This window comes from Dendropsophus ebraccatus, chromosome 1 (genome assembly GCF_027789765.1).
Source record: "Dendropsophus ebraccatus isolate aDenEbr1 chromosome 1, aDenEbr1.pat, whole genome shotgun sequence".
NCBI classification, from domain to species: domain Eukaryota; kingdom Metazoa; phylum Chordata; class Amphibia; order Anura; family Hylidae; genus Dendropsophus; species Dendropsophus ebraccatus.
In genome coordinates, this window is record NC_091454.1 from 20,138,357 (window position 1) to 20,161,088 (window position 22,732).

General features: G+C 41.5%; 1 protein-coding gene across 1 annotated transcript in view; it reads right to left on the reverse strand.

Moving 5' to 3' along the window:
- Positions 1 to 330: 330 nt before the first annotated feature.
- Positions 331 to 22,732, reverse strand: part of POLR3B (RNA polymerase III subunit B) — an 81,766-nt gene continuing 59,364 nt past the window's right edge. Inside the window, exons 21-28 of the mRNA XM_069968694.1 lie at positions 19,781 to 19,939; positions 19,048 to 19,165; positions 17,703 to 17,845; positions 9,130 to 9,233; positions 7,009 to 7,175; positions 6,002 to 6,115; positions 3,951 to 4,124; positions 331 to 781 (exon numbers count right to left, since the gene is read on the reverse strand). Coding sequence (XP_069824795.1) covers positions 652 to 781; positions 3,951 to 4,124; positions 6,002 to 6,115; positions 7,009 to 7,175; positions 9,130 to 9,233; positions 17,703 to 17,845; positions 19,048 to 19,165; positions 19,781 to 19,939 — 1,109 coding nt within the window. The 3' untranslated portion in view covers positions 331 to 651. The remainder of the gene's footprint in view (positions 782 to 3,950; positions 4,125 to 6,001; positions 6,116 to 7,008; positions 7,176 to 9,129; positions 9,234 to 17,702; positions 17,846 to 19,047; positions 19,166 to 19,780; positions 19,940 to 22,732) is intronic.

Genomic DNA, 22,732 nt, shown 5'->3' on the forward strand with positions numbered 1-22,732 from the left:
ATATGTAGATACAAAAATAATGAACTGAGTAATTTACAATGAGACAGAAGGAAGAAAATGCAAAGACATTACTATGTATCCGCCATGTCAGGCATCACTGTCTATTGTGGTCTAAAAATATAGTGTAGGCCTCAAAACTGACAATGTGGCCCATAGCAACCAATCACAGCACAGCTTTCAGTTCTCATACAGCTCTGAAGGAATGAAAGCTAGGTTATGATTGGTTGCTATGGGTGACGAGGCCTATGCTGAAGTTAAGAGAAATGAAGCCTATGTAGAGTATTTCTGGTGTTTCTGTAATTGAAAATAATTTATCACCCACGCATTAAATAAATCAAAATTGTCATGTTTTATTAATAATTGTCAGAGACGAGGACCATAAATAATCTACATAACATCTCCTTATGTCAATGTTCTCTGAACATTTGTAATTGTACAAATATAATACAAAAGCGTCATGAGATGTACAACCCGTACATCCCGACATCCAGATATCCGCCTGCCTGTACCTGTGGCATGAAGCCAGCCCCGCAGACAGCGAGCGCTCCATAAATAAATCAGCGGCTGCCGCACGCAGTCTCCGTCCTAATCCTTACTTTCTTTCTGGTTTATTCATTTTTAACAAGGAGCCCGAGGTCCATGGCGCGATGGTCACTCGTTGTATCTTGACAGCTTAAGCCTGGGTATGATATTCATGGACTGCAGTTCTTGGAACAGGAGTTTGCAGGCGTACGGGATCCTCAGAGACGATACGTGGCAGGATGATTTACAGTAATGGCACCTAGTGAAAGATAGACACAGAGATGAGGAATAGTATAGATGATGGGGATTATGGTGACAGTGATTGATGATGGTGGTGAGAGTGATGATAATGGTGGTTGCATTGGGTGATCAGTCATTTGTGTTGACAGTATTTGTCTTCCTGTCACACTGTTGACTCTTGCACAATCAGCAGCATCACTATTGTCACTATCATTATTCTCACATCCCTTATAATGATGTAACACGCGCTGCTGACACACACTCACTGGCATCCCTCACAATGATGACACTTGGTGCGAATGATGATGGTATTGGTGAGAGTGATGAAGATGGCGGAGGAGGAAGGAGTGATAATGAGAGTAATGATGACCACGTTGTGGGAAGAGTGATCATGGTCGTAGTGAGAGTGATGATTACAACGATAATGGTAGTTTGATGATGACTTTAATGATAAGGGAAGTGGTGAGAGTAATGGTCCCACCATAGAGAATTAGGGTCCTATTAAACTAAGGGATTTTTCCCAACAATTAACGATAAACGATTGCAGACAAAAAAAATTGGGAACGACCCGAAATCATTCACCGTAATACACTTTTGGAGAGTCGTTAGTTACGATCGTAATTACGAATGAACAATGTTTTGATTTTTTGCAAACAATTAACAATGATTTTATGGTCAGCTCAAACACACAAAAGAATTTTTGTTAGTTGTTTGATCGTTGCCTGCATACACACGGAAAAATGATCGGTTAAATTTCAACAATAACGATTTTTCGCATGATAATCATTCTGTATAATAGGGCCTTAAGAATGAAGAGGATGGTGAGGATGGTGGTGATAGTGATGACGAGAGTGAAGATCATGGCAAGAGAACGGTGGGAGAGTGATGATTGTCACAGTGAGTGAGGATAATAGTAATGGTGGTTAGTGCGATAATGACGGCTAAAATGATAAGGATGATACTAAAAATTAAAGGGGTTATCCAGCCCTACATAAACATGGCCGCTTTCTTCTAGAGACAGTATCACTCTTGTCTCCAGTTTAGGTGGGGTTTGTAACTCAGTTCCATTGAAGTCAATGGAGCTTAATTGCAAACCACACCTTACCTGGAGACAAGAGTGGTGCTGTCTCTGGAAGAAAGCGACCATGTTTTTGCAGCGCTGGATAACCCCTTTAAGAGGATGGTGGTGATGGCGAGTGTGATAAGGATGGTGCAGGTGGTATGGGCCTTATTACACGGGAAGATTATTGTGCAAATTATCGTTATATCATTCAAATTTGAACAATAATCGTTTCGTGTAAGCGCTGGCAACGATAAAAACGTTTGTTTGGTGCCAACACCAAAATCATTGTTGATCATTTGTTAATCGTTCTTTTTAATTCCGCATTTGTTTACTAATCGTTCAGTGTAATTTCACATCGTTCCTTCATTTCCTGGGATCAGATGGAGTAAACGATTGTATACGATCATCTATTTCAGGGTAATGCGCTTCTTCTAATAGGATCCTAATAATGTCAATAGAAATGATATGGATGGTGATAACAGTGATGATGATGTCGAGAATGAAAAGGTAGTGGTGGGGAGAGTAAGGGGCCTATTCCACGGAGCGATGATCGTGCCACTGGCTGATCGTTTAATTAGGTTCAAACCTAAAATCATCGGGTACCGACCGCCCATCGCTGCGTGGAATAGCAATGCGTGTCGGGCGACCGCCGACCATACATTACCTACACATGTTGCAGGTCTTCTCCTGCGCTCCTTCCTCCCCATCCCGCATGCAGCAGCTTCGGTGCCTGCTGACAGACCGCTCAGCCAATCACTGGCCAGGACCGCCGCGGCCAGTGATTGGCTCAGCTCAGACAGGCCGCACCGAAGCTGCTGCTGCTGCGCGCAGGATCGTGAGGAAGAAGGAGCGCAGGAGAAGACCTGCAACATGTGTAGGTAATGTATGTTGTTTAAACAAGGGCTGCAAGAACATCGGTAACAATGTCCATGCAGCCCTCGCTAAACGATTATCGGGCCTTGGAATAGGCCCAGTAAATGAGTGCCGATCTAGCAGATCGGCGCTCGTTTACATTATTGATCGGGCCCCCACCGGCCCATGTAATAGGACCCTCAGGGCCGATGGGGGCCCGATAATAAATGTAATGCTAGATCGGTGCTGGTTTACTGGGCCTATTGCACGGGCCGATAATTGTTTAACAAGGGCTGCATGGACATAGTTACCGATGTCCTTGCAGTCCTTGTTTAAACTGTATACATTACCTGTCCCGGCTGCAGGGCTCCTCTTCCTCTGTGCTTCTCCCCGGGTCCGTGCGCTCCAGCTTCAGAGCGGCCTGTCAGCTCAGACAGGCCGCTTTGAAGCTGGAGCATGCGGGACCCGGGGAGAAGCACAGAGGAAGAGAAGCCCTGCAGCCTGGATAGTTAATGTATTCCTCTTTGCTAATCATCGGCCGTGCACCGCTATTACACGTAGCGGTGCATGGTCGGCGCCCGACAATTACAGGTCAGAACCTATATCAACGATCATCGGCTGATCATTGTCTTTATAACACGAAACGATAATCGTTCCCTTAGAATGGCAGAACGATAAGGAAAGTGGTGAGAGTGATGAGGCTGTGGCGGAGGGGAGAGTGGTAACCATGGTAAGAATGATCATAGTGACCATACTGACAGTGATAATGATGGTGGTTAAAGTGAGGAGTGGTGATGAAGATGGGGGTGGCAGGTGTGACTGGCAGCAGTCCTGCCTCTGCAGTCATGATAAGCTGATGACAATCATGTTCTCACTGATGTCCCTATCATCACACATAGTAATGGTGGGTGATAGAAAGATGGCGGTGGTAATTATAATGATGACAGTGATAATAGTTACAATACTGTAATAGACTACACTAGAGGCCATACAACATGCCTTATCAATATTTCTGTATAGTTTAGAGGGTATGAGATCCTATGTTACATCACATGGGCTGTGAACCCCACCACCACCACCACCACATGGACGGCTGGAAGAGCTTGAGACCCCATCCACCTAACCCACAGTCTTATAGTGTTACATTGATGGACCTCTTATAGAAACGACCGTAATGTGCATAAATGTGTCCAAGGTAAACACACAATTACACTTGAAAGACTGGTCCGAGGGGGTAAAACATTTCTATGGGTTTTCACCCAATCAGACTTACCAGCCAGAATAACCAAGTAAACCGCACTGTCCGCAAACATCGACCTCAAAGGCATCGCTGGATATCATCAGCCGCTCCAGGAGCAGCATGCTTGCCCCATAGCCGATTAAACAGTCACGTTCCATCTCTCCGAGACGCAATCCACCATCACGTGATCGGCCTTCGGTGGGCTGCCTGGAGAAAGAGCAGAAAGGAGCAAAAAACGAAGTAGAGTTGGTACTGAACGTGTATATTGGATGTCATCAAACAAGAATTTTTGGAAAGTTGTAGATCAGTGTTTATCGACCTGTTGCAAAACTACAACTCCCAGCATGCCCTGACAGCCTTCGGCTGTCAGGGCATGCTGGGAGTTGTTGTTTTGCAACAGCTGGAGAGCTACAAGTTGGGGGAAATTGCTTTAGAAAAAAAACCCAGTGCTGGTATTTGCTTTGGAAACCATCCACAGCAATAGCTCAGACCAACACACAACCCACTGAGTACACAGGGGAGACGTGGTCACAGCTTTCACTGACAGCGGCTCCGTCCCCGGCCCTTTCTGGACATGTCTGGAACAGATGCCATCAGGTCGCCTCTCCCCGCACTGAGGACTAAGCAATCACTCACATCAATGCAATTCAGCACACAGCCATGTCTATTAGAAACTGCGCAAGGTGTTTTAAACTTTCATCCAATGAAGCTTATTTCTTGGGCAATAATTGGGTTTACAGTGTTCGAATATAGTTTATGCATCAATGTATCTCCCTTTTGATTTGTTTTTTTTTTAATCTCTGCTAGCAGTCACTGGCTAGCAACCTTTAAAGTGTCACTGTTTTTTTTTTTTGTTTGTTTTTTTGCAGAAATCAACAGTCCAGGCGATTTTAAGAAACTTTGTAATTGGGTTCATTAGGCAAATATGCCATTATCTGCATTCAAAAAAGACTTTCCCCGGGTCCCCCCCCCCTCTCTCATTCACTGCTTATTATCAGGAAATCTCGACTCTTTTACATCAGTTGAGCCCTGTCTGTTCTATGGAGAGGGGAGGGAGGAGATTAGTCGCCAGCAGAGAGCAGAGAACAAAGGATTACACATCAGAGGAGACAGCCCTGTGATGTAGCTGTAAATTAACTTTGCTGTCCTGTTTTGGTGCCTCATCTCCCTCCACCCCTCCATAAGAGAACCATGAAGACAGGGGGAGAGCTTGAAACTGCTTTTTCATGATAAAAATGCATTTTTTTGGCTAATAAACCCAATTACAAAGTTTCTTAAAGTTGCCTGCACAACTGATTTCTGCAAAAAAAAAAATTACCGACAGTGACACTTTAAGGCCCTATTTCATGAAACAATAACCATCCTTACTTGGCCGATTACTGGACGTTCAGGCTGATAATTGTTTTGTGTAATAGGTAATGTTAAAAGGTCACGATCAGCCGACATGAATGGGAAAAAAATAGGATCCCTGAAAAGGCGATTAATCGGGGTCTTAGCAATGAACCCCACTCTAAATAAATTAAAATTTTTAAGCCAAAACTGGAAAACTCCTCTAAAAAACTTTGATGTTTTTAGGATGATTTAGGTTTTGTGAGAAGCCTAAATAAACGCCAGTCCTTTAAGGGGCAAAAATTAGAAGCGGAATCAATTTGAGCACTGAATTAGTTCGTACTGGATTCAATATGAATATCAGGAAATGTGCTCATCTCTAGTCCTATAATTGGGATCCTTAAAGGGGTTATCGTACAGCATTAGAAAAACATGGCCGCTTTCTTCCAGAGACAGCACCACTCGTCTCCAGTTTGACTGTAGGTTTTGCAACTAAGTTCCATTGAAGTGAATGGAGCTTAATTGCAAACCACAGCTGAACTTGACACAAGAGTTGTGTTGTCTCTGGAAGAAAGTGGCAACGTTTTTCTAACGCTGAATAATATGCATACCAAAAGCTATGTGCAACTCTTGGACACCTCAGTAGTATTACTCCCTAGGGTTGCATCCAAGTTCTTCAGCCACCGGTAATAAAATGGCAAACGATTGGACTCGAGCATAAGTTGTGCTTATCTCTAGTTAACACGTGACGTTACCTTGTGAGAACAGCTCTGGGTCCTCTAGCTCGGGCATGCATCTTATCCAGCACCATGTGCTTTAGCTTCTGGTAGTACACAGGACCAAAGTAAATATAGGCCTCCAGAGGTTCTCTGAGGGATGACAGATACACAGTACATGTTACAATGTGAGGTAGCTAAAAATACTTCTATATTATACCAGTGCCACTTTTGTGCATGGGCAGGGTCTGGTATTGCAGCTAAGGCTCAGATACAAATCTGACTGAAGTTAAATAAAAAGCACTGGAAAATAAAAAAAAAAAACTGCAAAAAAAAATAAAATAATTACTATTTGGGTGAAATGTAACAATGGTCAAATGGTTTTACTTGACCGATAGCAGAATGACATATGGAAGGAAGTTTTCCAGGCTACTGTCTTTTTTTTTGCTGTTCCTAAAGACCAAATAACCTTAGTGATGGAGCCTGGACTGCGGTTTTCCAGGAAGTGAGACACCTAGTGGCTGAATGTATAGCATTGTATTTCGGAAAGGTTGCTCATTCTGTGTCTGGTGTTACTGATCATGTACGGTCTGAATGATTGCAATGGCCTAAACTGGCATGTCAGCATTGGAGAGACTATCATTGACCGTACAATCACATGCTCAGCTGCTGTTACATCACATGGCCATGTTTGGTCTTGGTTAAGCAAAAATCCCCATAAACCTTTAATAACTGTCAGACAAAGAGTTGCTTGGCCATTAGTTATTTCTCCCATCTGGCTTCAGCATGCCCATAATCAGGAATTCTTGGCATGGCTGAGCGTTCCTGTATTCTCTATGGGTAGGATTATCTCTCCCAGAACAAAGGGGTCAGGCAGTGATTTTCTATGAAACCCAACCCCTACCTCCACTGACATCATCTTCTGTTGGTGGATGGTCCGGAGTGCCCCATGCAGATGATATAGACAGCCCGACCCTTGAATGACAAAACTTTTTCAAGTTTCTGGCACTATAGGGGTTAAGTAAACCATTATAGCGGGTTCTTACCCGGTTATCCCAGACGTCACATAATCTTTTCCCAGGTAATTATACCCATGTCGTATCAGGTCTTCACACACATCCTTAACTTTGCTGCCTCCAAAAGCCGTTCCATAGTGAAATCTTCCATCCAGGACTCCAGCCTTTCCGGCCAGGAGTTCAATCAACTTCCCAACCTGCAGAGACACAAGGGAGGGAATGTTTTAGGGCAATTGTACTTGGTAGTAGTAGCTTTTTTTCCCCCATGGTCACAGCACTCTCTCTGCCCCACTCTTCTAGATAGAAGGAGCTTCAGATGGAAAAAAAAAAAAAGAAACAGCACTGGGTCAGACTACAAACAGGATTGTTTGTAGTCTGTTGCCATGGAGACACACAAAGCTGAATAGAAATTTACCCAAAACAGTACAACAAATTTTTTCAATTCTTATTTTATATGCACAGGAACTAAAAAAACAAACGTAAAAACCTTTTTAGGCCAAGGTCTATACAGTCAGAAGCACAGACGACATATGCCGTATAGTGGCTGCAGATGCAGCAACTAAGGTCTTTATTTACTAGGGCATTTTATAGATGTTTTACAGCCCTAAGGGTTAATATATCCCAGCCTTGTAATAATGGCACTAAATGGCAGCCTGATCTCATAATAATTGCAATCTGGAGACCACCACAATCTTATGCACCGTGACAAATAACATTGCACCGGATTACTCCTCATCTTTCTTACAGGGACTTGAAGTCACATTGTCTCTACAGTCGATGTTACAAGCAGCTGGAGGTTTATTGGTTTTTACGTCCATATAAAACCATTAACAGGATTCTGCCCTTTTAAAACACAAATTGTCCCAAAGAGCCTCATGTGTTTGGAATTTTACCCAGACCATTGTAGTGATCCCCTAAAATTTAAGACAGGGAGAAGTACGGCCCAAAACATCAGCCTTGAATTTGGGATCTAGGTCCACTTCTTATGGGGGTAACAGCTGCTCTTACCATGTTTGCATGTTCATACTGAAAGGTTAGTGCCTGAGAATTGTGCCCTACTGTAAAGGTGGCCAAACACCTCCAACAACAGTCTGACAACCCTCTCCTGAACTCCCTATACACGTGCTCCCTATGTGGAGGGAAGCCCTGGTAACTACTTATACTTCGAAAGGGCCAAGTAGTGAAAATCCATCATGCCTAACCCCCATCTCCACCGACAGTGGAGAATCAGGAGGCCCCCATATAGAGTGTTGAGCAAACTGTCTTAACCCCAACGCTCAGCTTTTGACTCCCAGTGGCTTAAGTTGGATAATGCCTTAGGGCTGCCAGTCTATGGCTGTATCCAGGTTTGTCAGGATTCCCTAGGACGGCATCTAACTTCTCTAGCTCCAAGAGTCAAATGGCAAGTGTTCGAGTTCAGAGAACGTGGGCGAACCCAGTGACCAACCCAAGTAACCCAAGAGAATATCCAGGATTAGAAACACATGGCCCCTTTCTTCCAGAAACAGTGTGACCACAGTTTGGGTGTGGGGGTTTTGCAGCTTAGTTCCATTAAAGTAAACAGAGTTGAATTTTAATTCCACACACAACCTGAGGACAGGGGTGGCGCTGTTTTTGCTAGAAAGTAGCTGTGTTTTTCCAATCCTGGAAAACCCTTTTAAGGAAACAAAAGGATCAGGCACTGATATTCAGCATGCCCACCCCCAATCCAATCCTACATCCGCTGTTGCTGCAGAAATGGATGTTAAAGGGGTTGTCCTGCGCTAAAAAATTATTCACAGAATAACACACATTAAAAAGTTATACAACTTTGTAATGTATGTTATGTCTGTGAATGGCCCCCTTCCCCGTGTCCCACCACCCCCACCCGTGTACCCGGAAGTGTGGTGCACTATACTCACTTGTCACGTGCCGACCACGGTCTCCGATCCTCAGCAGTGACGTCTTCTTCGGGCGGCCGGCGGATCTTCCCGAGGGCCGGCCGCCCTCTGCAGCGTCATCCGAACCTCAGCCGCGATTGGCTGAGCATAACTGTGCTCAGCCAATCGCAGCTGAGCGGCTGATGACGCGCCGCACTACCCCTTTAAGACTGGTACAGATTCATTGTACCCACTTGTTCTATGTAAGATCCTTAAAAATGGTAACACTGACCGTCATACGAGAAGGGAAGCCGTGAGGATTCATGATGATATCGGGGCAGATCCCGGTCTCACAGAACGGCATATCTTCTTGCTGAACTATTAAACCACATACACCTGAAAAAAATGAAGAAAAAAAAGTGAAACTTATTTGAAAATAGTTATGCTAAAAAAATAAAAAAAAATTAGAACAAAAACTTCAAGAAACTGTTCATGCAGAAATCCCCGATTCAATGGAACCTCATGGCGACCAGTTGTGGCCAAGATTCGGACACAAAAGTGGCTATATTAAAAGGGGTATTCCAAACTCCAAAAATGATCCCCTATCCACAGAATAGGGAACAACAACTCGACTGGTGGGGAAATTTGAACCCTGATTAAACAGCAGTACAGCCCACTCCATTTATTCTCTATGGGGCTTCCAACCATTCAGGGCACAATGGGGGAGATTTATCAAACATGGTGTAAAGTGAAACTGGCTCAGTTGCCCCTAGCAACCAATCAGATTCCACCTTTCATTTTTCAAACAGTCTGTGAGGAATGAAAGGTGGAATCTGATTGGTTGCTAGGGGCAACTGAGCCAGTTTCACTTTACACCATGTTTTATAACTCTACCCCAATATTCCTCAGGATTGGTAGGTGGCCCAGCTGCCGGACCGCCACCGATTACTTTAGTATCCCCAATCCTATTGATAGGGAAAACTTCTGGAGTAGGGAATTACCCTTTGAGCAATAAATCATACACGTTGTCATCATTAATATCGCTCTCTCCATTGACTTCAATGGGAGAGAGTCAGAAGGTGTCTATTCTGCCATAGGAACCTTTGCATGAACTGTATCTGTAACCACAAATACACTCACGATCACTGCTGCCAAACGCACCACGGTCACCCAGGCTCACCCCAGGATAAGAAGGAAAAAAAAAAAAAAGCTATAAAGGAAATAAATGGTCTGGCTAACATATCTACATACACACATGGATAAAGAACTGAGTATCTACAAAGCCCTGCTACACAACCCGGCTATGGAGAACCTAAGCCGAAGGTAACGTCTAATGCGCCAACCCCTGAGAACCCCTTTTATGTGCCAGAGCGGTTCCCATAGCAGACAGTCGCTGTGTTGTTTGTTTTGTGTGAAAGTGAGTGATAAAAGAACCATGAAATCGACACAGAAAAGCAAAACAGCAGAAAGAAGTGGGGACTCTCCATCATAGCGGCTCCTACCCTCTGCTGACTCGTGTAACAATGGGATCTACACATCCATCCGCAGATCTAACACAGCTGTGCATTTCATTAGATCAAGAGGCCGAGTGACACAAGTAAATAATTAACTTATTCTGCTCCGCTGACTGTGCCGGCAACACCAGTCATAGCTGACAGCCCCCGGTACAGGGGGGCACAAAGGCCGTAATGAGCTTAGAATAAGTTATAGTTGGAAAGTAATGAATACTTACAGGGACAATATTAAAATTAAGAGCGTTTACTGCTTCATAGCAGCGAAGAAAAGCCGCTCAAAAAAAAAAAAAAGTGATTTTAACAATTAAAAAAAAAAAAAAATAACGACTGACTATTAAGGCATCAACAGCGGAATAATTTTTTCTGTAATGAAAATAAATAAATTAAAATTTGTTTTAGTATTTAGTGTGTTTAGTATGTATATATATATATATATATATATATATATATATATAAAAAAAAATACTATATTATATATATATATACATATATATAAAAATACTATTATATATATATATATATATATATATATATATATATATATATATATATATATATATATACATACATACACACACAGATATATATAGGTTTTTTTTTATATTTAATTATATACTTTTTTTTTACTTTAACTAAAACTTTCCAACTACTGTAAAACTTTAGTAAAAAAATTTCTAACAATTTAGCTGTATAATAAAAATCATGTATCCCTTTATTAAGAATAATAATTGAATGTTTTTATAAGCAGCTTGTATTGAAATAATAATTAATAAATAATAATATTATTATTATTATTACCCTTAGGCCCCTTACAGACTCTGTGTGTTTATTCCCCCCCCCCCCATTTTGCGCTTCATCTACTTATGGATTTCTCATTGATCATGTGATTCAAGGGTAAGAAGAAAAGAGAAAAAAAAAAAAAGTAAAAGAACATGACACAAATTAATTTTTTTAAAAGTAGGAGAAATAATTTTTTTTTTTATAAATAAACATATATGGAAGAGTGGTATAAAAACAGAACGGCAAAGACCCCCCAAAAGGCACATCTCATGTGAAATAAAACACCTGTAAAACCACTACTGTGCCACTAACAACTGACAGCTGATTTTTTTTTATTCCTGGAAGACCAGCTTTAGGCTATGTTCACACACTCATGACTGCATTTAACAGCAAATAATGGGTGTCATTTTATAACAATTGGCGGCTTTTTATAATAATGACTGTTGTAATAAAGTAACGGCCGATATTCACCTTTAAATGCTGGATTTTTTTTTTCCCTTTTGATGGTGTGAATATAGCCTCAATGTATTAGATTACACAGACATGATTTGTAAAATATTACAAACATACAAACTTTATTATTTTACTACAGTATGCAAAATATAGCCAACCAGTTTCAAGTCATAAATAAATAAATATATATATTATAATATAATATAATTATATATATATATATATATATATATATATATATATATATATATATATATTATATATAATATATATAATAATTTTATAAATTTCTCTATCTTTATTTTTAAGGCTGTCTATTAAAACGCCTACACTATATATTTATATTTCACCTTCCTGCATTTCAATACTTTCCTGTAAGGCCGGGTTCACACCGTGTTTTTGTCTGTTTAACATGTACGTTAATTGATGCTAACAATGGCTGCTGCTGTAATGCTGTATGCCAACTGACTTATATTTATAAAAAAAAACAAAACACTAAATTATATGTATCAAAATGGAAATCAGGAAAACACAGCGTGAACCCCCAACCTTAGATGCCGATTCTCTGAATAATTTAAAAAAAAAAAAAAAAAAAAGTAGATCTGTTGCAGTAAATCTGCATGGTGTGAATATACCCCTAAGACTGGGTTCACACTGTGTTTTTGCAATCCGTTTTATGCAAAAAAAAAAAAAGAAACGGATGCAAAGTCTGGTGTATGTGTGTGCATTCATTTTTCCACTGACTTCCATAATTAAAGGGGAAAAAAAAAAAAAACCCCGCAAAGCTCAACCTTTTTTAGTGTACCCAAAAACGTGGTCAACCGCGTTTTTGTGTACGTTTTGACGTTTTTTTTTTGTTTGTTTTTTTGTTTTTTTTAGAATGAATGAAAAATGGAAAAACTAATAAAAATAGATGCACTCAAATGCATCAGTTTTTTCATCAGATTTTTGCATAAAATGGATGGGGGAAAAAAAAACGGATTGCAAAAACGCAGTGTGAACCCAGCCTAAGAGTGATGCAAGAAAATAGAATCCCCCCCATGCACCTATTCCACTGACTTGTGTGCGCTTTTCCTAGTTAAACAGCAGAGTGAAATTATATGAGTCTTCTACTTCTAACTTGGGAGGAAGGACAATGGATTTGTAGCGCTGCGTTCCCAGAAGCCCCTGAAAGCCGCGGCGTAATCCATTTGCATAGTGGTACATCAGACAAAGGAGCTGATTAATTGAAAACCTCACAATGCTCGGCTCTATTATACAGCGACCGCAGGAACTTGACAAAACACACATACCGCAAAGAGGGGGGGGGGGCTTAGCGGAGAACTGTCAGAGGACATGACTGTAATTTTATTCTGTGCCATAAACCGGGAGAGCGAGAGAACCCGCAACACACTGCAAACAATGTGCCGGGGGGGTCAGGGGTCACTCAATGAGTTAGGGGAGAGGGGGCTAAATATTTGCTTACCTTCAAATGAGCATTTAATAGGGAATTCATGGATGGAACTGGGGACGTGGACTTAGACCCTGGAGGATGAAAAGGAGCCCGGCTCACGGCTACATGGTCCTGGAGCTCAGCCATTAGCCGCCATTATAGATGGTTATATAGGAGAGGACAGACCCAGCAACTGTCTAGTCTTCCAGTACTTATCAGCTACTGTATGTCCTGCAGGAAGAGGTGTATTCTTTCCAGTCTGACACAGTGCTCTCTGCTGCCACCTCTGTCCATGTCAGGAACTGTCCAGAGCAGTATACAATCCCCATAGAAAACCTCTCCTGCTCTGGACAGTTCCTGACATGGACAGAGGTGGCAGCAGTGAGCACTAGATTAGAAAGAATACACCACTTCCTGCAGGACATACAGCAGCTGATAAGTATAGGAAGACTTGACATTTTTAAATAGAAGCATATTAAAAATCTATATAACTTTCTGAAACCAGTTAATTTGAAAGACAAAAGATTTTTGCTGGATAACTACCTTTAAGTCCAAAAAATAAAAAATAAATCAGTCCTGGTCATGTGACTAAGGGGGCATGGCTTGTTACAGCATACTTATCAGAACTGTGCATGACCAGGGCAGATTATTAGGCTCAGGACATAATGAAAGCTGTATAATAAAATGGCAGCAAGCAGAGATCTTGGAAGCAGAGAAATGATCTTGAGAATTTTTCTTTGATGATCGAAATTTCAGGTTTAGGGTAAATTTAAAGGGATACTCCAACGAAAATATTTTTCTTTCAAGTCAACTGGTGTCAGAAAGTTATATAGATTTGTAATTCACTTCTATTAAAAAATATCAAGTCTTACCATACTTATCAGCTGCTGTATGTCTTGCAGGAAATGTTCTTTCATTTTTAGTCTGACACAGTGCTCTCTGCTGACATCTCTGGCCGAGACAGGAACTGTCCAGAGCTGGAGAGGTTTTCTATGGGGATTTGTAGAAAACAGAGACAGGAAAGTTCCTGTCTCGGCCAGAGATGCCAGCAGAGAACAGTGTGTCAGACTGAAAATAAAACAACACTTCCTGCATGACATACAGCAGCTAATAAGTATGGGAAGACTTAAGATTTTTTTTCATAGAAGTAAATTACAAATCTATATAACTTTCTAATAACAGTTGATTTAAAAGAAAAAGGGTTTTGCTGGACAACCCCTTTAAAGAAGTTGTCCAAGATTTGAAAAACAAAGCAGACTTTCTTCATAAACAGCACCACTATTATCCTCAGTTTGTGTGAGGAATTACAGCTCAGTTCCACTGAAATGAATGGGAGGCGTTGTAATACCACACACAACCTAAGGACAGGGGTGGCGCTATTTTTGGAAGGAAACCACTAGGTTTTTCTATTCCTAGATTTAAAGGGGTTATCAAGAATTAGAAAAACGCTAATGCTTTCTACAAGAAAAAGCGTCACTATTGCCCTCAGTATGTGTGTGGTATTGCAGTTCAGTCCCACTTAAGTGAATGTAGTCAGGTTGTAATACCACACACAACCTGAAGGTAGGGGTGGTGCTTTTTACAGACGAAAGCAGACTTTTTTTAACCCTTGATAACCCCTTTAAACGTTGACAAGTATGTAACCATTACCTGGTAAACACCTTAATAACCCCTAGACCAGGATGGGGAACCTTCAGCCTCCACCCTGTCTGAAATGTCTGTTGCCCCTAGCAACCAGAGATTGTTTTTTCAAATTGCTGTGGTAAAATTAAACATGAGCTCTGATTGGTTGCTACAGGCAACTGTTTAAACTGTTTAGAAAATTAGAATTTTAAACGCTTGGCTGGGGGTGTGGCTTAACTAGAAGGGGGGTGTGGCTTCATGTTTACATATATAAGGCCTGACAAAATGTACATGAGGTAAAATCACGTCGTCATGGAGCCTCATCACTAAATCTAATGCCTTATTATCACAAAAGCAGAAGAAACGGACGGAGAATAGAAACACGCCGGAGCACAAAGTATAAGCTGTAAGCGAGCGGGGCTTACAACAAAGTATTACCGCAATAAGAAAGGGGGCCGCACATAAATCAGCAGCTCAATGGCCGCACAAAGAGGAGAAACCTACAAACTTGTAGGAGCCGGAGGAGGAATCCGTTCCCTAAACTGTTTCTTTGCTCGCTATTTCCTCTGAGTTGTAGAGAAGAAGAAAAAAAATAATAGAAAGGAGGCGGCTGCTTTGATGTAAAGAAATCAATATAGGACTGGTCTTTAAGAGCATTTCTCAGTCTGTCATGTGAAAACGGATTAGCACCTCACACAAAAAGGGTTTGCAGATCAGAGGAGTGAGGCAGCCATGCCAGCCAATATTAGACGGGCGGGGAGGGCTAGGTGTGAGCACAGGGCAGAAGCCGCCGCCGCCACTGCTCAGGAGGGTGGTCACAGAGGGTGTGTGTCTTGTCATGGAGGAAAGGAACGGCTTATAGTATATAATATATATGTGTATACTGTATATATTTGTGTGTATATCCATCTGTGTGTGTTAATAAAGTGTGTGTGTGTGTGTGCGCATATATATATATATATATATATATATATATATATATATATATATATATATATATACACACACACACACACCTATATCTGTAAGTATATATTTATACACAAAAATAACACACAGACATACATACACACATTATATATAGATTTAAAAACACACATTATTTTATATATACACACACGCACACATATATATGTGTGTATGTATATATATGTGTGTGTGTGTGTATATAATGTGTGTGTATAAATAAAATGTGTGTTTTTAAATCTATATATGTGTGTATGTATGTCTATATGTGTGTGTTATTTTTGCGTATAAATATATACTTACAGATATAGATATGATATAGATATATATATATACACACAGAGATTATCTACACACACGCATACATACAGAGAAACGGTACACACACATTATATATATATATATACACACATACATACATATATACATACATATACATACATATATACACATATACATATATATATACACATACACACACACAGATTATCTATCTACACACACATACACAGAGAAATGGTACATATATGTATGTAAGTATATATTTAAACGTAAACACACAATATATATATACGAGTTTTGAGACTCGTAACTGAGGCTCCACGGACCCCTTTTTTGCGTATTCAAATTTTGTATGGGACAATCAATGGAGACTCGTAAATGAGTACTCCATTGGAATTTTTCACTGTTCTCCTTGAGTTCAGTGATTGTTGTGTTTTGTTGGTCTATTTTTCATTGCCCCAGTAGCCAGAATCCTGCTCCGCACTGACGAGGGGCAAATACCCCGAAACTGCAGTGTTGTGTTTTGTTGGTATATTATATATATATATATATATATATATATATATATATATATATATATATATATATATATATATATATATATATATAGACATACACACACACAGGCCACTGCCATCTTGGGCCTCCTGCTTCCTGCTGCTGTGCCTGGCCTTCAGTGAGTAACACAGGCTACTAGGTTGCAAGTTCCAAACCTGCACCCAAACTGGCGACAAGAGCGGTGCTGTCTCTGGAAGAAAGTGGCCATGTTTTTGTAGCACTGGATAACCCCTTTAGCGTGTCCATTGTGAAACAGGTCTATGAACTGAAGATAGAGATATCTGTGAAGATACAGATATTGTATTGGGCTCAGCAGCCCAATGACTAGCCTAGTCAGCAATGTATGGAAGCCACATAGATAATGAATGGAGCACAAGCCATGCAAATCATATATCCCCACACGGTGAGAGGGAGATGCCGACGATACCATCATTCAGTATCTCCCTCTCACCGTGGGGGGGGGGGGGGGGATCATGGACTCTCTTGGGACCCAGCTAAGTACCTCCATCCTGGTCTACCACCATTGTTATATGCATCTATGGGGCTTTGGTCCAGCTATTTCTGTGAGTGGTAGCATAGCAATACTGGGTGGGTTTGTTACCCGTGTCCCCCACCACCATATACATCACAAGTAACCCTTTTTACCATTTATCAGTGTATTTTAGTGTAAGAGGTCCATTTCGTTGAGAGGAGATATTATCAGCAGTGACTATTTTGAGGGCACATCCCTCCTGGAGTGCTGTGTGTGTTCCCTGATGAATCCGTCTCGGATTTGGAAGCTAGAAACGCGTCGGACACAAGTACTGTATATGGAACATGTACCTTATTTACTGATGTCGCTGCTGCAATTATTTGTTTTGTAGGTGGTTTGAGGTTTTTTTCTGTCTTCTGTTTCTTCTTTCTTTTGTTTTCTCCTGGACACTTACAACAGGAGAAGGACTGTCATCGTGGTTGGGGCCCCCCTGTTAAGGAGGTGGGTACCCCAAAAGGCAGGGAAAGAGGAGATTTGGGTATAGAGTAGGGTGGACCATTACCCCTCCTCATTCCTCTTTCCAGTTTGCTCTGTAACAGTCCTACATCAGTATCTCCAGTTGTATATCAGTTGTTTCCCCCCATTCATCGGTGCCCATCAGGAAACTACACTGTACATAGAGCACACTATTGGGTGTCAATGTCTGTGTCTGTTACGTATGGACCGTGTTTTTTATGTATTATAAAAAGTGAATGTATTAAGATTAAGATTAGAAGCTACCGTACCTTTCTGTCCATGCCGACTGCTGAACTTATCGCCGATTTCCGGCCTCCTTGTTTGTCTCAGTAGGATTTTTATGAGAAAGGCTTCCTCTGCATTCGAGGATATCATGACTTTTTCTATATAAGACTCGGTGGAGCCTTTGTAGCTGTAAAGAAAGAACAGAAAAAGACTACTAAAAGAATTCTATTGTAGATTACTTTTTTTTTTTTTCTTTACATTAAGTGGCAGCACTGGCTGGCTGTGTTAGGAACTGCAGGGCTGCTTAAGTCCTAGTTACATATCACTGCTGCAGGCAGTATTCTGGGCCTCCCCTGACATCTATATAATACATGTTAAGGGCCCTATTACACAGGACGATTATCGTTCGAAAAATCGTTAGATTGTTTGGATTTGAACGATAATCGCTTAGTGTAATAGCAGACAACGATTAAACGACCAACGAGAAATCGTTGGTCGTTTAATAGAATTTGGACCTACTTTTATCGTTGATCGTTTGCAGATCATTCGCAGTAGCGACGAACACAATAGCAACAACAAGACAACCGCAAGAACGATCATTGTTCCGTGTAATTGGGTGAACGTGTAATTGTTCGCCATAGCGGTCGTTTGAGATTGTTAATTGTTGAAAAATCGCTTTGTGTAATAGTACCCCAAGATTAAAATGGACCTTACACTTGGGGAAGCGGTCTGTGTCAGCAGCGCTGAAGCCGTGGCGCCCTGTAGCAGAGCAAGCACTGATTGACAGTTTTCTCTGCTTGGTCTTCTACACTTATGTATAGACTAATGACAAAGACAGCTTCCCCAAGTGTAATGCTAACATATATTATAACAGACATCAGGGAAAACCCCGGCATCTGCATGCAGCAGTGCTAGCATTATGTAACTGTGCTGGGGACTAGGGCTTGTGCAGCCCTGCAGTTCCTGACATAGCCACTGTTGGCAGCAGAGGAGCCTTGTTGCCCCTTGCTGCTGCCAAAGTAAAAATGTGTCTATTTTCTTTAATAAAGTTATATAGCTTTATTAAAGAAAGGTAAAACGTAATTTTTTTTTAATTCCGTCGTAATACAACTTTAAGATGATTTGGTTCTCTGCTTAAAGACATGTCTAGCTTATTACCTTTAAAGGGGTTATCCAGCGCTACAAAAACAAGGCCACTTTTCCCCCTCTCTTGTCTCCAGATTGGGAGGGGTTTCAAACTCAGTTCCATTGAAGTAAATGGAGCTTAATTGCAAACCACACCTGACCTGGAGACAAGAGAGGGGGAAAAGTGGCCATGTTTTTGTAGCACTGGATAACCCCTTTAAAAAAACACAAACTTTTTCAAGTTGAAGTTACAAAGTCACTTACGTCACCGGCACATCTTTAAACTGTGGCTGCTGAGGCACGCTACTGCCCTCTAGAGGGGTCTGGGTGACGGTCGGCATGGACTTGTTGACCAGCACTTGTTTGTTTTCTACTTTTTCCCCTAGGAGAAAGAAAGTTTTCGGCATTAAGGTTTTTTTTTTCCACAGGGGGGGAAAAAAAATAAATAAAAAATTTAAAAACCAAGGGACGAGAATTCTAGAATGTGATGTAACCACTAAGCTGGCCGTGAGCGTCGGTCTATGTATGTACTCTTATTAGTGATTTAAAAAATTCCAATATAGAAAAAAAATCTAGCTAGAAGGCCCAGCAGGGAGGAGTGGATAATCTACTCCGGCGGCTCTTCTATGTGGGTGCAGTGAAGTGCGCCGTCTTCTTTACGGTTCCATTTTAACATCTGTGATATCATTAGGTGAAGCCATACAGGTTGTATAGCGGTCGGCTGAACGTTTATACGGCCAACAGCTATTCTTCCCGATCCCGCAATAGATGCGTGTGCTCGGCTGAGTGCCATGTGATGTGAACAGAGCAAGGATGGGGAACCTTCGGTACTTCGGCTGTTGCAAAACTACAATTCCCATCATGCCTGGAAAGCCAAAGCCAAGCTTTGGTTGTCCAGGCATGATGGAAATTGTAGTTTTGCAATGGCCGGAGGGCCGAAGGTTCCCCATTCCTGTATTGATTCTGAGATACATATACCTGGACTAGAGGTAGTTACCTGGGGAGCAGATGCCATCTGCGTCTAAGATTTCATGTCTCCAGATTGGCTTGCGCGTAGTGGCATCCAACATCGGTCCCATCACTTTATCAAACGTCTGGTTGCTGTAACGTTTCAGGGTGCACTTGGCGTTTTTGTACACAAGACAACGTCCAAAGCCTAGGAGGAAAGGAGCAACAGCTTAAAGGGGTTATTAGGAATGGGGAAAAAAGCAACTTCTTCCCTGCATAAAAACAGCGCCACCCGCAGTCCTCAGACCGTGTGAGTTATTACAATTTAGCTCTATGCACTTTAAAGGAATGGAGCTGCAAAACTCTACACCCAGGAGTGGTGCTGCTTCTGGAAGAAAGCGGCCACGTTTTTCTAACTCCTGTAACATAGGACCACGCACGTCAGAATTCTAATTGATATGGAGAATCCCTTTAAGGCTGCGTTCACACTACGTATATTTCAGTCAGTATATGTATATTTCAGTCAGTATTGCAACCAAAACCAGGAGTGGATTAAAAACACAGAAAGGATCTGTTCACATAATGTTGTAATTGAGTGGATGGCCGCCATATAATGACAAATATTTGCTGTTATTTTAAAACAACGGCTGTTGTATTGAAATAATGGCCGTTATTTACTGTTATATGGCGGCCATCCACTCAATTTCAACAATGTGTGAACAGATCCGTTCTGTGTTTTTAATCCACTCCTGGTTTTGGTTGCAATACTGACTGAAATATACTGACTGAAATATACGTAGTGTGAACGCAGCTTAAAAGTTTATCTGATTTAAAAAAAACTCCTGATGCATCATAGTGACGGATTAGAAAATCTGATCGATGCGGAGACCCTTTGCACTCTGGTGACATGGGTCTCTTCTTCAGTGATTAGCTTCAGACAAAGCTGAATCAGACAAAGATCTATAAAGAATCTATGTAGGCTGCTAACCCCGCCCCCGAGGAACACTGAGAAAAGACTATCACAGCTGATGGGGAACAGCACTCCACAGAGTGCGTCTACTCTTTACTTTCAGTGATCACACCTGATGATATAACATTAGGGCTGCCTCTATTGGAGATCTGTTTTACCTCCATAGCCCTTAAAGGGGGTTAACCACCTAAGAGCGAATATATAAAATCCTAGCTGGTCTTACTCGCCAAGTCCCCCTGAGTATTTTGAGCCATCTCCCGTCTTTCTTGCTGCTGCCATTTCTGAGTTACAAGTTTTTCTAAAAGCCGATCTATAACCAAGATAGGAAACTACATTTCCCATCATCCATTTTCCTGATTGGTCCATTTGCGTACTTGCCCCCTTAGCTTTCTTTCCTGCTCACTGCTGTCATTACTATTGCACAGTGAATACAGGACTGTTTTTTTTTTTTACTGATTTTGCATCACATCACATCAATATATATTCCATACTCGCTGATGACATAGCTGAGCTGACGCATGCATGGTGTAGCTATATGCTGGTTATGCAGCACATAGCTACACCATGCACGCGTCAGCTCAGCTACATCATCAGCGAGTATGGAATATATATTGGCGTGATGTGATGCAAAATCAGTAAAAAAAAAAAAAACAGTCCTGTATTCACTGTGCAATAGTAATGACAGCAGTTTACTGTTTACTGGGGGGTGAGGGGTGTAGTGTAGGTTTAGATCTATGCTTGCTGTGAATGAAAACATTCTAGTTCCATCCAGTAATATGATTCAATCACCTATCTGCCCCCCTTCCCTATCTTTTCCCCCCACCAGGAAGTAAAGTAAACTCATTCTTACCTAATGACTGTTGACCCCAGGCCGTTCTGTGGCAGACATTTTGTGACAGTGACATCATCAAGAGGGAGGCGGGTCTAAGCCCTGTTAGGCCGGCCTCCCTTTGTCAGATGACTCAGGTTGCTCAGCTCTGATTGGCTGAACAAGCTGTAAGCCATCTAACAGTTTTACAGAGACAGACATAACAGGAGACAAAGTGCATCATGGGAACCCTAAACCAGAAAGTAAAGAAAAGAATGAAGCCACTAACTGGAGCTTCAGGGATGTGCAAACAGTGGCAAATTCAAACGGAGACTCCGGAGGGATGGTAAGTGGAAAAACTATGTTTGATTGATTGATTGCTTTTTATTATGAGCACCGGTGTACCCCTTTAAAGGGGTATTTCCACTGATCATGGAAAAGGAGACAACTTCAATGAAGTTCACAGAGGTTGTGAACATTGCCGAGCTCAGTGCCTGGCAATGTTATGGAGCTCCATAGAGAGTGAATGGAGCGATACCAAAGGTAGGATCCCTATGCTGTGTATAACTTGTGGAGATGAGAATAACCCATTCATACCAACTATAGGGTAAAAATAAATAAATAAAAAATATATAGGCCTGAAACATCATCATCATCATTCACCAGCAGATAACTAGTACATAACGAATAAATCTGACGAAGCGTGTAAAGGCGAAACAGCTGTCATGCTAAAGGTGTTTGGCGTCCTCGCTGGCTGCTAACCCATGTTTTAACAAGATGAAACAATAAAGTACAAGCACGGATTGGTGAGTGCCCTTGCATGTTTCTTTTTGTGGATGATATAGAGACTGTATATCTTCGGCTATAGCAAGAGAGCACCACATACAACTGTGCATGGGAATACTCCCCCCATCCAGTATTGGGTCCTAACCATATGGCAGTAGTGCCGGTGTCTGTATCTCCTTGCAAGTCTGTTAACTAGTACATAAGTGACGCCACATCGCCCGAGCACGGGTCACTTACTGAGGGTCTTGAATTAAATCCCTATTAAAGGGCTACATGTGCCTGCAAGAGACCCCGAGAGATGAGCACCAAGCTTCAATAGTCCCTGACAAAGGACTGGCACCTCCAATTACCATCACCCGATGGACAGACGCCTCCGCCTTATTGTTCCGTAAACCAAGAGCCCCGGGTCCCAGGACCCAAATATAAAGGCCTTTTTC